This window comes from Bos javanicus, chromosome 1 (assembly GCF_032452875.1).
Source record: "Bos javanicus breed banteng chromosome 1, ARS-OSU_banteng_1.0, whole genome shotgun sequence".
Classification (NCBI taxonomy): domain Eukaryota; kingdom Metazoa; phylum Chordata; class Mammalia; order Artiodactyla; family Bovidae; genus Bos; species Bos javanicus.
In genome coordinates, this window is record NC_083868.1 from 113,391,769 (window position 1) to 113,404,612 (window position 12,844).

The 12,844-nt window shown below is 40.5% G+C and overlaps 1 protein-coding gene across 3 annotated transcripts in view; it reads right to left on the reverse strand.

Annotated features, from left to right (window-relative positions):
- Positions 1–12,844, reverse strand: part of ARHGEF26 (Rho guanine nucleotide exchange factor 26) — a 149,354-nt gene that overhangs the window by 69,858 nt on the left and 66,652 nt on the right. For all 3 annotated transcript variants that reach the window (XM_061418062.1, XM_061418053.1, XM_061418044.1), the window contains exons 7-8: positions 4,539–4,691; positions 1,744–1,873 (exon numbers count right to left, since the gene is read on the reverse strand). In XM_061418062.1, coding sequence (XP_061274046.1) covers positions 1,744–1,873; positions 4,539–4,691 — 283 coding nt within the window. The remainder of the gene's footprint in view (positions 1–1,743; positions 1,874–4,538; positions 4,692–12,844) is intronic.

Sequence of the window (12,844 nt, forward strand, 5' to 3'; positions counted from 1 at the left end):
TTTATAATGGAATAGAGAAAATGGAATTTATTTTGTAATCTTAGACAATCATAATTTTTGCTATATTTTTATCCTGTATTTTGACTTATAAAAAGCAAGCACGTCAAAACTGACATTATATTATCATCCAAATTCAAAGCAGAACTGTGCCAAGATATTTTAACTTGATCAAAAAGATACTTTTTGAACTATCATATGATCCAGCAATCCCACTCCTGGGCATATACACGGAAAAAACAAAAACTCTAATTCAAAAAGAGACATGCAACCTGATATTCATAGCAGCACTGTTTACAATAGCTAAGACATGGAAGCAGCCCAAATGACCATCAACAGACAACTGATTCAAGATGTGGTACGTATATGTAATGGAGTATTGGCCATAAAAAGGATGGAATAATGCCATTTGCAGCAACATGAATAGACCTAGGGATTATCATACGAAGTGAAGTCAGTCTGACAGAGAAAGATAAATACTATATGATATCACATATGTGGAATCCAAAAATCAATACAAACGGATCTAAAGATAAAAGAAAAAACTCACAGACACAGAAAACAAACTTAAAGTTACCAAAGGGGAAAGGAAAGCAGGGGAGGGATAAATTAGGAGTTTGGGATTAACAGATATAAACTACTACACATAAAATAGATAAGGAACAAGGAGTTACTGTATAACAAAGTAAATATCCTATAATAACCTATAATAAAAATAATCTGAAAAAATATATACATATAGTATGTCTGAACCACTTTGCTATACACCTGAATACACACAATATCATAAATCAACTATAGTTCAATTTTATTTTTAAAAAAAGGCGCTTGTTGGCATACTAGCTGGATGGGAGTCACGTCAGGGCACCCCATTCTCTTGTGGCTGCCACTGTGGTTTTAGCCCAGCCAGTGTGCGGCCATCCTGGGCCACTGCCTGGCTGTCTTCCCAGCTGTGCTTCCCACCAGTCCGTCTCTGCTCTTCCCGCAGTCACGTCCTGCACTACTCAAAAGCAAATAGCATTTCTTCATGAATGCTCCCTACAATAAGATCAGATGTCTGGATTTTCCTCACTCATTCTGAGCAATGCAAACTAGGGCAGGTTTATGCCTTGTGATGCTGAAGAGACTCCTTCCCGTGTGAAATGGGAGCACTTCAGCAGCTTGGGGCAGCCCAGGCGGCACTAGCGGTAAACAAGCTGTCTCCCAATGCAAGAAGAGATGCGGGTTCAATCCCTGGGTTGGCAAGATCCCCTGGAGGAGGGCATGGCAGCCCACTCCAGTATTCTTGCCTGGAGAATCTCATGAACAGAGGAGCCTGGTGGGCTACAGTCTGTGGCATTGCAAAGAGTCGAACGTGACTGAAGCAACTGGGCACACACGCAGCAGCTCGGAACATGACCCAACCGAGGAAACTGAGGCCGAAAGAGATGAATGACGTGCCCAAGGTCTCATGCCTGGTGTTTCAGACGCAAAGGAATTCAGGACTCCTGACTTCAAGAAGTCAATATTCTTCCCATTTCAAAAAATGTTAAGTGAGGGTTGTAATCTAACTTCTTTAGAGTGAACACACAAGCCTAAATTGAAGAGCTTCCCATGTGGGACTTTCTAACCAAACAGCAACTTCTCACGGAATTGGGAACTTTTATAGAAGGGATATAATTTAAGCGGAAGAAGAAAAATTTTCTTAATCAGATTTGTTGCAGCAACAATTATCCACAGAGGAAAAAGACACCAGTCACATCTTACATCCATCAGCAGGGGAAGGCGGGTCACCCTCTGCATGGGAAGAATGAGAAACGAGATCATGGGTAGGTTCCTACAGTCTTCATGGGACTCGATTCGGGACAAAACTTCCTTGAAAGATGGGTTGGTGGCTCTGAGGGGAAAAAAAGAGACAAAACTTCAAAGTATTTCCTCTTTAAGAAGCAAGTCAAAATGTATTATAAAACACTGTGGTAAACTTATAGATTATCAATGATTTTTCAATATATAAACAACATAAACACATAATTTCATAGGTGGACATGGATGGTTTGATTGCCTTTTACAGTCAAGACTGAACATAAGTTTAAGGCAGTAATAAGAATAATAAGATGAAAATATAGGTGCCAGAAATTTTTAGAAGTAGAAAGTAAACAAATGAAGAAACAGTGGTATCATAATGGTGAATATATACATTAAAAATTAGTATACATACTACATCTCATATCTGATCATCTACAAACATTCCACTAAAAAGATGACACATATGCTTTATACCACATCTCTAGCCTGAGATAATAATCCAAGAAAGAAATCTCAGGATTTACTTACTAGGAGGCTTTTGGACTTTTCCAAAGCTTCTGAGACAGAAAACCTTCTGACTATGTCAGCCAGAATATCCTTCCTCTCCCAGGGACATTAGAACAGGGACAACACTGTCACATTTCTACAGAATTTAGCAGAATACACGACATAAAGGATCTCATGTGGCACCATCCATATAACTTTGAAGGGGATTCCAGTAAGAATGTGGAGTCTCAGCAAGGTCCCCAACTTGCCAAATAAAAGACCTAGCATTCGGTGTAGACAGAAGTCCAACCAAGGTCTTCTGACTTTCAGTGGGTCCCTGACACAGCATCTCGAATTCTGTCACCTCACTTCACCCTAAGGGTAGCTCTGTGGAGTTACAGTGTGACCCGAGAAGGGGAGGTGGAGGAGGGGTTGGCCCCAGATTCTGTGATCCCCTGGAGAGGGGAGGGGGAGGCCAAGAAGCAGGGTAAGGGCAATTGAAACCTTTCTTCAAAAAAATATACTTTGAAACTTAGATGATTTGGTTCAAGGCTGCTAGAAAGAAATCAGGAAATACCCAGAACAGCAAGTTAAAAGAAAGTACTCAGAAATGTTATAATTTCTTTTTCTTAAACTGAGGAGTTAAGTTTCCTGCTAACTTTGAAAAAAAATTTTAGGAAATTAAAAAAGAATCAAATTTTAAGCCAGTTGCATATTTAAATCACTTCTGCCACCTCCAAAGATTCTGAGGAAACCACCCAGTCTAGGATGGACCCCAGGCACTGTTTGTTTGCTGGTTTTCAGATTCCAAAGTTGCAGGTAAAGCTCAAAGTCACAGCCCAAAATGTAAATTTACATTCTGAACACACAACTACTAATTTCCATGTAAAAGCTCAAATGATGATGTCATTGAGCTAATTTAAATAAAACCTTTATTTTTCAAGAGTTACATAAAGTACAACAGTACTTATTCAAGTTTTTTTGTTTTTTTTTTTTAATCTTGCAAAACAAAACTTAATTTAGCTCTAATTCCAGGCTTCGGCTTTTACACGTGTCACTTGGATTTTCCAACCATTAAAGAGTAACGTTTACATCGCAATTCCCATGACGGATGAGGGCATCAGGTAACCTCTGGAGACATTCCTGGTTATCAAGGCTGAGGTGAGGCTGTGCTACCAGCAGCTGGTGGACAGGAGCCTGGGGCGCTAGAATGTATAGAACAGTCTAAATGCCCCACAGTACAGACAAATCCTGCTTTGTGCTAATAACCTCATTTAGGGCTGGCAGCTGTGGGTTTTCCTCCCTGCCTGTACAAGATTTTAAGGAGGATGTGGAGGGGGAATGGGGCGTCATCAGGCCTTCTTGCCCACACGGGGGCTGTTTCTCTAAGTGGCCATGAGGTAATCATCAACATAGGGTCTCTCACATTGTCTAGAGACTGGCCAGCGTGCCACGCTTCGGTTGTAAACACCACAGCTCACAGAAGGATGATAACAGCCAGTCAGCCCCCAAGCTGAGTTTACAGCGATGTCCAACTGTACACGGAGCTCCTTGTGATAAACAAGCCCCGGCCCCAATAAAGCAATACAGACATTGCTGAACCACTGCTGAATGCTTTTCAGACTAGAGATGGCATATTCATCACACCAAAACTCTCAGTAACCTAAATAATACAAAGGGAAAAGGTGTGTGTGGAAATTTAAGGTTTACTTCTTTTTCGTTTCACAATTAGAGCCTTTAAGAACTTAAAAAAAAAAAAAAAACCTTCCTTCAGCCCATCCTTGTTCTCCTCACACCTAACCACCCAGAGGGAAAAGATGAGTTATTCCCATAAACAACTAAATACAGAGTTGTCATTCGAATGGAGGAAGATTAGAATACCAGAGGACACTTTGGCTCCTAGGCACTAGTTCAAGAACTATATCTTGGCCTCAGGCCAACTATTTAATGACCAGATAACAGCTTAGAGAACAACCTTCTCACCATTTAGAATGATGATCACCGATCATCATTACCCGCCCCCACCCCCCGACCCAAGTCTTGCAGGAATTAAAAAAAAAAAAGAAACAAGGAAAAATCAACAAGCTATAATTTCAGAAGAACTTTAAAGAAAATTCTCCACAACTGGGTTTTTCTAATCTAACACCCCTGCCCAAAAGCACTTCTGTTCCCAAAAGACATTTAATTTAAGAGATCAATTAATTTCAATCAACGTGACCCAATTAAAACATGATTAGATCATTAAAGCTGCAACATTCAATACTGCTTACAACAATTTTTGCAGTGTCCGCTGTTGGTAGACTTCATTTGTGCAATATTTCACGTATGGATCAAATGTGGATGTTGTGTGCTTTTCCACAATGTCACTTATGTCTTCTATGAAGATATTATTCTGATGCCTTGCTTCCAACTCTGTAAAGAATCTAAAAAAAAAAAAAGAAAAGCATTTACACTGCCTTCCATATGCTTTAATAGACAACAGATTATCCTCATGAAATATTATACAGGGTTTGAAAATACCAGAAGTACACGGTACCAAAAAAATACAAGAAAAAACTATAAAACAGTCTAAATTTAATCTATCATCAGTTCAGTTCAGTTCAGTTCAGTCGCTCAGTCATGTCCGCATGTGACCCCATGAATTGCAGCACGCCAGGCCTCCCTGTCCATCACCAACTCCCGGAGTCCACCCAAACCCATGTCCATCGAGTCGGTGATGCCATCCAGCCAACTCATCCCCTGTCGTCCCCTTCTCCTCCTGCCCCCAATCCCTCCCAGCATCAGAGTCTTTTCCAATGAGTCAACTCTTTGCATAAGGTGGCCAAAATATTGGAGTTTCAGCTTTAGCATCAGTCCTTCCAAAGAACACCCAGGACCGATCCCTTCAGAATGGACTGGTTGAATCTCCTTGCAGTCCAAGGGACTCTCAAGAGTCTTCTCCAGCACCACAGTTCAAAAGCACCAGTTCTTCAGCACTCAGCTTTCTTCACAGTCCAACTTTCACATCCATACCTGACCACTGGAAAAACCATAGCCTTGACTAGATGGACCTTTGTTGGCAAAGTAATGTCTCTGCTTTTGAATACGCTATCTAGGTTGGTCATAACTTTCCTTCCAAGGAGTAAGCATCTTTTAATTTCATGGCTGCAATCACCATCTGCAGTGATTTTGGACCCCCAAAATAAAGTCTGACAATGTTTCCAATGTTTCTCCATCTATTTCCCATGAAGTGATGGGACCAGATGCCATGATCTTCATTTTCTGAATGTTTAGCTTTAAGCCAACTTTTTCACTCTCTTCTTTCACTTTCATCAAGAGGCTTTTTAGTTCCTCTTCACTTTCTGCCTTAAGGGTGGTGTCATCTGAATATCTGAGGTTATTGATATTTCTCCTGGCAATCTTGATTCCAGCCTGTGCTTCTTCTAGCCCAGCGTTTCTCATTAACATCTTATTCCTTCATATGAAAGTGAAAGTGTTAGCCACTCAGTCGTTTTGGACTCTTTGTGACCCTATGGACTGTAGTCCACCAGGCTCCTCTGTCTATGGATTTTCCAGGCAAGAACACTGGAGTGGGTTGCCATTTCCTTCACCAACCCAGGGATCTGAGCCACTGGTGAAGCCCATTACTTCATATGGTTAGCTTAAAACATTGATAGCCCAGGACATTTCTGTGCTTTCAGGTATATTTTGGAATGTACAGATTTCACTATTTTTTCAAGAATTCCCTAGATACTTGGGGACGGGGTGCAGCATTAATCCTTACATATATTATTGTATTGAAAAGCATATGAGCAAAATACCTAAATAAGTGCCTAAAAACAAGTCTGAAACAAACCTAATTCTATGGGGCCTTTCTCTCCAAATAAAAATAATCATATCATTTACATCTAATACAATACATGACATTTAAATGACTTTGTAAATGATTTAGATTGCAATTTAGAGTTGCCTTGTGTGTGTGTCTTGTGTGCACTCACACACACCTATATTGTGTCTAGCCCAGTCAAAATTAAATTTCAGATAAACAATGAATAATTTTTAATACAACTATGTGCCAAATACTGCATAGGACATCTTGGGTGTCTTGCATTTCTTCTGTCAACCTTATATTGGATCCAATTTTAACAAAGTATCAAATCAGCTATTTGAAACAGAGTGTTCTTCCTCTGGCCCCCAGACCAGCAGCATTGATACCACTTAAGAGCTTAACTAAAATGCAGAATTTCACCCCTCACCTCTCCCAGTCTGAACCTGTACTTTATCAAGACTGCCGGATAGTCTGAATCCACGCTAAAAACTGAGAACTTCCCTAGAGCACACTTACTGACCATGTTCAGAGCAGCAGGCAAATCTATCAAAAATAACTATTACCCAGAGACTAAAGGGTTTTCTTAAGAAGGTGAAATCAACAATAATGTCTAATGTTGACTCTAGAATATTAGTACAAGGGAAGGTTAGTTTTGGTATTTAGCACGTCATTGCTCCTTACCAGTTTGTTGGGTGGACTCCATAAAACAAAATTCAAGACAGCCAGTGAATGAGACAACAGAAATTTATACTAGAGTATTAATGGTAAATATGGGCTAACATTTTCTCACATTTATATCTCAGTTCTTTTCAAAGAAAATCCTGGCACTCAGAAACAAAACAACTAAGACATTAAAGATCTTATTTTTATAAGGGTTGGGAAGATCCCCTGGAAGAGGAAATGGCAACTCACACTAGTATTTCTGCCATGAACAGAAGAGCCTGGTGGGCTACAGTCCACGGGGTTGCAAAGAGTCAGACACGGCCAAGTGACTGAGCATGAACGCATATTGACACATACATTAAACTCATTTTAATACAAATTGTATTAGCTTGTCATCATTATCTATTCTATTTTTATTTATTTATTTTTTGACTGCACCACACAGCTTGTGGGATTTTAGCTTTCCAATCAGGACTATGCTGAGAAAGTGAAGGGAAACTGCCGAGTCTTACCCACTGTACCACCAAGGAATTACCTTTACTCAATTTTTAAAAGTCTCCAAAGAAGCTTACGAAACAAAGAAATATATTTTAACTTCTTAGAAGAATTAACATTTATATTCTGGGAAAGCACCTACATGTTTACTACCTTTAAAAAGGACTCAGGAAAATAGTCAATATGGCTCCTATCCACATGACCTCATCATCCAAACTCCTTGTTTAAAGAGCAAGAGGAGCAATTAAAAGCACCCTGTGCTAGACTATTCAGCCTTCCTTCCAATGGGATCAGGCTGAATACGCAGTGTCCCTCAGGATTAGCAGGTCAGAAGAACAGACAGCCGGTCAGAAGAACACATCTATGTTTCAAAACTCAGTCGGTGACTTCATGTCACTTTGTCACGCTGAGTTTATTCAACATTCAAATAAAATATCAAACCCTCTCTAAAAGGTTTCAGGATTTCAAAAATATCCAACTCCAAACCCTAAACAAACAAAAACCATGTTACTTCCTATTTAGACTAGTCCTTCACTTCAAGAAATCTGTGATCTATTAAGGCGGTAAGAATGATAAATATAAATGATACAGGAAAACAACATGCTTATATATAACTATATGTTGAAACATATATGCATAAGAGTGCTGGTGGCAGTATCTTTTTAAAAAATTATACAAGCTATATATCTTTTATTCTAGTAAAACATATATTACATAAATGTCATTTAAACCATTTTCAATGGCTTTAATTACTGTCACAGTAATTAAACCATCATCAATTATCATCACTATTTCCAACCATCATCATCTATTTCCAAAATACCTTCCTTTCCCCAAACAGAAACGCTGTACCCATAAAGCAACAACTCCCCATTCCCCCCTCTCCTCAGCCCCTGATAACCTCTCATCTACTATCTATCTCTGTGACTTTGCCTATTCTAGATATTTCATTGAGTGGAATCACACAACTTCTTCTCTAGCTTATTTCACTTGGTATTGTGTCTCCTAGGTTCATTCATATTGAGGCGTATATCAGAACGTTTTCTTCTTTATGGCTGAATAATATTCCATTGTAGGTACTTATTATAATTTGTTTATAATATTAACAGGTTGTTTATACCTTTTAGCTACTGTGAATAATGCTTCTGTCAACATACCCATCTGGGTATCTGTGTGAGTGGCGGTTTTCAGTTCTCTGGGATATATATCTACAAGTTGAATTTCAACCTTGCTGACTCTGCTACTAATAGTGTATTCCAAGAAATAATAGTATAATAACAAGAATCAATACAGAAGAAGCTGAGTTAGATGCCAAAGAGAGGTTATTTCATTAAATGAAGGTTGAGTAAGAAATAAAGGATAGAAATGGTACGGACCTAACAGAAGCAGAAGATATTAAGAAAAGGTGGCAAGAATACACAGAAGAACTGTACAAAAAAAGATCTTAATTTCCCAGATAATCATGATGATGTGATCACTCACCTAGAGCCAGACATCCTGAAGCCAGAGGTCAAGTGGGCTTGAGGAAGCATCACTACGAACAAAGCTAGTAGAGGTGATAGAATTTCAGTTGAGCTATTTCAAGTCCTAAAAGATAATGCTGTGAAAGGGCTGCACTCAATATGTCAGCAAATTTGGAAAACCTAGCAGTGGCCACAGGACTGGAAAAGGTCAGTTTTCATTCCAATCCCAAAGAAAAGCAATGCCAAAGAATGTTCAAACTACCGTTCAATCACATTTATCTCATACGCTAGCAAAGTAATGCTCAAAATTCTTCAGGCCAGGCTTCGACAGTACATGAACTGTGCACTTTCAGATGCTCAAGCTGGATTTAGAAAAGGCAAAGGAACCAGACGGAGAAGGCAACGGCACCCCACTCCAGTACTCTTGCCTGGAATATCCCATGAATGGAGGAGCCTGGTAGGCTGCAGTCCATGGGGTCGCTAAGAGTCGGACACGACTGAGCGACTTCACTTTCACTTTTCACTTTCATGCACTGGAGAAGGAAATGGCAACCCACTCCAGTGTTCTTGCCTGGAGAATCCCAGGGACGGGGGAGCCTGGTGGGATGCCGTCTATGGGGTCTCGCAGAGTAGGACACGACTGAAGTGACTTAGCAGCAGCAGCAGAGGAACCAGAGATCAAATTGCCAACATCTGTTGGATCATAGAAAAAGCAAGAGAGTTCCAGCAAAAAATCGACTTCTGCTTTACTGACTTCACCAAAGCCTTTGGTTATGTGGATCACAACAAACTAGAAAATTCTTAATGAGATGGGAATACCAGACTACCTTACCTGCCTCCTGAGAAATCTGTATGCAGGTCAAGAAGCAATAGTTAGAGCCAGACATGGAACAACGAACTGGCTGCATATTGGGAAAGAAGTATGTCAAGCCTGTATATTGTCATCCTGCTTATTTAACTTATATGCAGAGTACATCATGAGAAATGCTGGGCTGGATGAAGCACAAGCTGGAATCAAGACTGCTGGGAGAAAGATCAACAACCTCAGATATGCAGATGACATCACTATTATGGGAGAAAGTGAAGAGGAACTGAAGAGCTTCTTGATGAAAGTGAAAGAGGTGAGTGAAAAAGCTGGCTTAAAACTCAACATTCAGAAAACTAAGATCATGGCATCTGGTCCCATCACTTCATGGCAAATAGATGGGGAATCAGTAACAGACTTTATATTTTTGGGCTCCAAAATCACTGCAGATGGTGACTGCAGTCATGAAATTAAAAGACACTTGCTCCTTGTAAGAAAACCTATGACCAACTTAGACAGCATATTAAAAAGCAAAGATATTACTTTGCTGACAAAGGTCCATCTAGTCAAAGCTATGGTTTTTCCGGTATCATATATGGATGTGAGAATTGGACCATAAAGAAGGCTGAGTGCTAAAGAATTGATGCTTTTGAACTGTGGTGTTGGAGAAGACTCTTGAGAGTCCCTTGGACTGCAAGGAGATCAAATCAGTCAATCCTAAAGGAAATGAGTCCTGCATATTCATTGGAAGGACTGATGGCTGAAGCTGAAGCTCCAATACTTTGGCAACCTGATGCAAAGAACTGACTCATTGGAACTGACTCTGATGCTGGGAAAGACTGAAGGCAGGAAGAGAAGGGAATGGCAGAGGATGAGTCTTGCTCAGACTCATGTCCATCACCGACTCGATGGACGTGAGTCTGAGCAAGCTCCAGGAGTTGGTTATCGACAAGGAAGCCTGGCATGCTGCAGTCCATGGTGTGGCAAAGGGTCAGACACAACTAAGTGACTGAACTTAACTGAGTAAGAAATGGTTCTTTACCTCCTGATGCTCAGGTGAGTGGCCCATGGGAGGCAGGGAGCCAATCACTTGCAATACGAGACCTATGACAGGGTCATACAGTGACGACAGTGTAGGGCAGGGCACCTGGAGGCCCGAGGTGAGGAAAGGCGTGAGGGGCCATCAGTGATGAGGACGGTAATGCAGGAGGCCAGGGGACAGAGCAGCTGCAGCAGCACACGATGTGGGCAAAGACATGAATCTCCTTCAGAAAGACTGTGGGGTTAGCAAGGCGAGATGTCAACCACAGGAGGAGCAGGAGCAGAGAATGGGAGTGGCAAAGCAAGTGGGCCTGGGCTAGACTGCACAAGTCTGACTGTCTACTGAGAGCTTGAACTTAATCTATGGACAAAGAGAACCTGCTGGAGTTGTTGAAGCCAATAAACCATCCCGTTGGACAGAGACAACTGACACAGAAGTGGGGAAGCCCATTTGCAGGCCAGTGAGACACTAACCTAGGCAAGTAACAATAAAGCCTGCATGGGAAATCAAAAGGAGAGGACACATTAGGATAACAGTTTGGAGGGAAAGTTAATACAATGGAGAAACTCATTAGATAGAAGAGTCAAGGAAGACACTGCGGTTTCTACTCAAAGTTTCCAGCTGGGCAATAAGTTGGGTCATTAAGCCACCCATGAAGACAGGAACTTAGAAGGAAGAGGGAGAGGAGAGAAAAACGCAGTTTAATTTTCCCTGAAAATATACATCTGTGAGAATTCAGAGCCACAGGAATTCTAGGTAGTATGTAACCAGGACTAGTTCATTTTTAGCTGGTTTTCATATAAATGCAAACTATTTGTAATTTCTTTTAGCTCCAAGTGTCCTTTAAGAAAATGTTCAAAGAAAATTGAAAAAATAAGAAACCATTCATAAGATCATTATCATGTAAATCTAAGAAATATCTCAGAGGCAAAGCTCTCTTCCAATTTCTTGTCTTCAGCTAACTGTTAGTCGGAAAGAATGCAACTATATGACCAAAAACAACAGTAACTTGGCTTTTCCCAATGAAAAGGGAAATTCATCTATCACTCTTGAAAGTTTGCCAAAGTACAAGATTAAAAACAAAGCACTAATGAAATATCTGTTTACGCTACTTATTTTGATACAATATAAACGAAGCCGCCCATCTTTTATTTTGACATAAGCATAATTCAGACATAATTCAAAGCCTTCTATGTTCAATTCTCTATTGGTTATTTTGGGCAAATTTGCATATTTCACTAAAAGAGCTGAGCTACCAACAGGCCAAGAAAGTATTACTAAAGAATGAGGTATTATTTCAATAACCGAGAATGCTGGAGATCCAAATGAAACCTGAAGCAAAAATAAAAGCATTCTGATTCCCTGGGTGAAATCTGAATGGAGTCTGTGAAGCAATCTGGCTTACTTGAAGAACAACTTTTTAATGGAAATCTATTTCAGCCCAATGAATTTTTTTTTCCTGGCACAATACCTTCATTATTTCTTCTTTGTAGCAGTACCAAGATGATCATGTTTTACAACCGATCATGTTACACAACCTTTCATTTTTTTTTTTTCCAACCAAAATTTTAATGTCATCACTAACATCTAGACTTTGAGAAACCTCTGATGGACCAGGAAAGGCCTCTTGGAAGCACTGCCTCTTAACCAGACGCCCCGGTTAACCCTGTCTGACTCTTGACTAACCATCACCAGCATCCGGTAGCTCCGAATCCTCACAGATGTGTCTTTTCAGCATCTGTTTCACCTCTCTAAAGGGAAATTAAACTGACTGCTTCTTGCTTCTTCTCCCTCTACCTAATCACATCCATACTTCACAGGAGGGCTGCAAATGATTGCAGCCCCTCCAGGAGAGCTCCTTGGCTGAGCAGAGAAAAGGTCGGGGCCACCAAGAAACACCAGGCCAGCCTCCCAGGAGGTGGGGACTTCAAGATGAGAATCACATGGTCATGTCTGAGGAACTGCTCGAGGCCTGTAGCCTCTCCTCTAATATTTCCTATAACTACAGGGACTGCATATTCTTTAGGCCTTTCGTGGTTGCTTTATCAAATGATGGTTTTAATTGTAGCACGACATTTTCAGGGAAAAAGCAAAGTCCACAGGGAAGTAGCCGCTTCTGACACACTCAGTACATATACTTCTGTGAGCATCATTTTCTACCTTCTGTAGTAGGTGGAAAAGACCTACCATATGAGGATAAACGTTGCCAGACCACAACTAACAGCCTCTTCAAATTCAACTGGTAATGTCAGTGGCATGTCAGGGATGACTAATCCTGAGAGATCTTTGGAGACAGTATA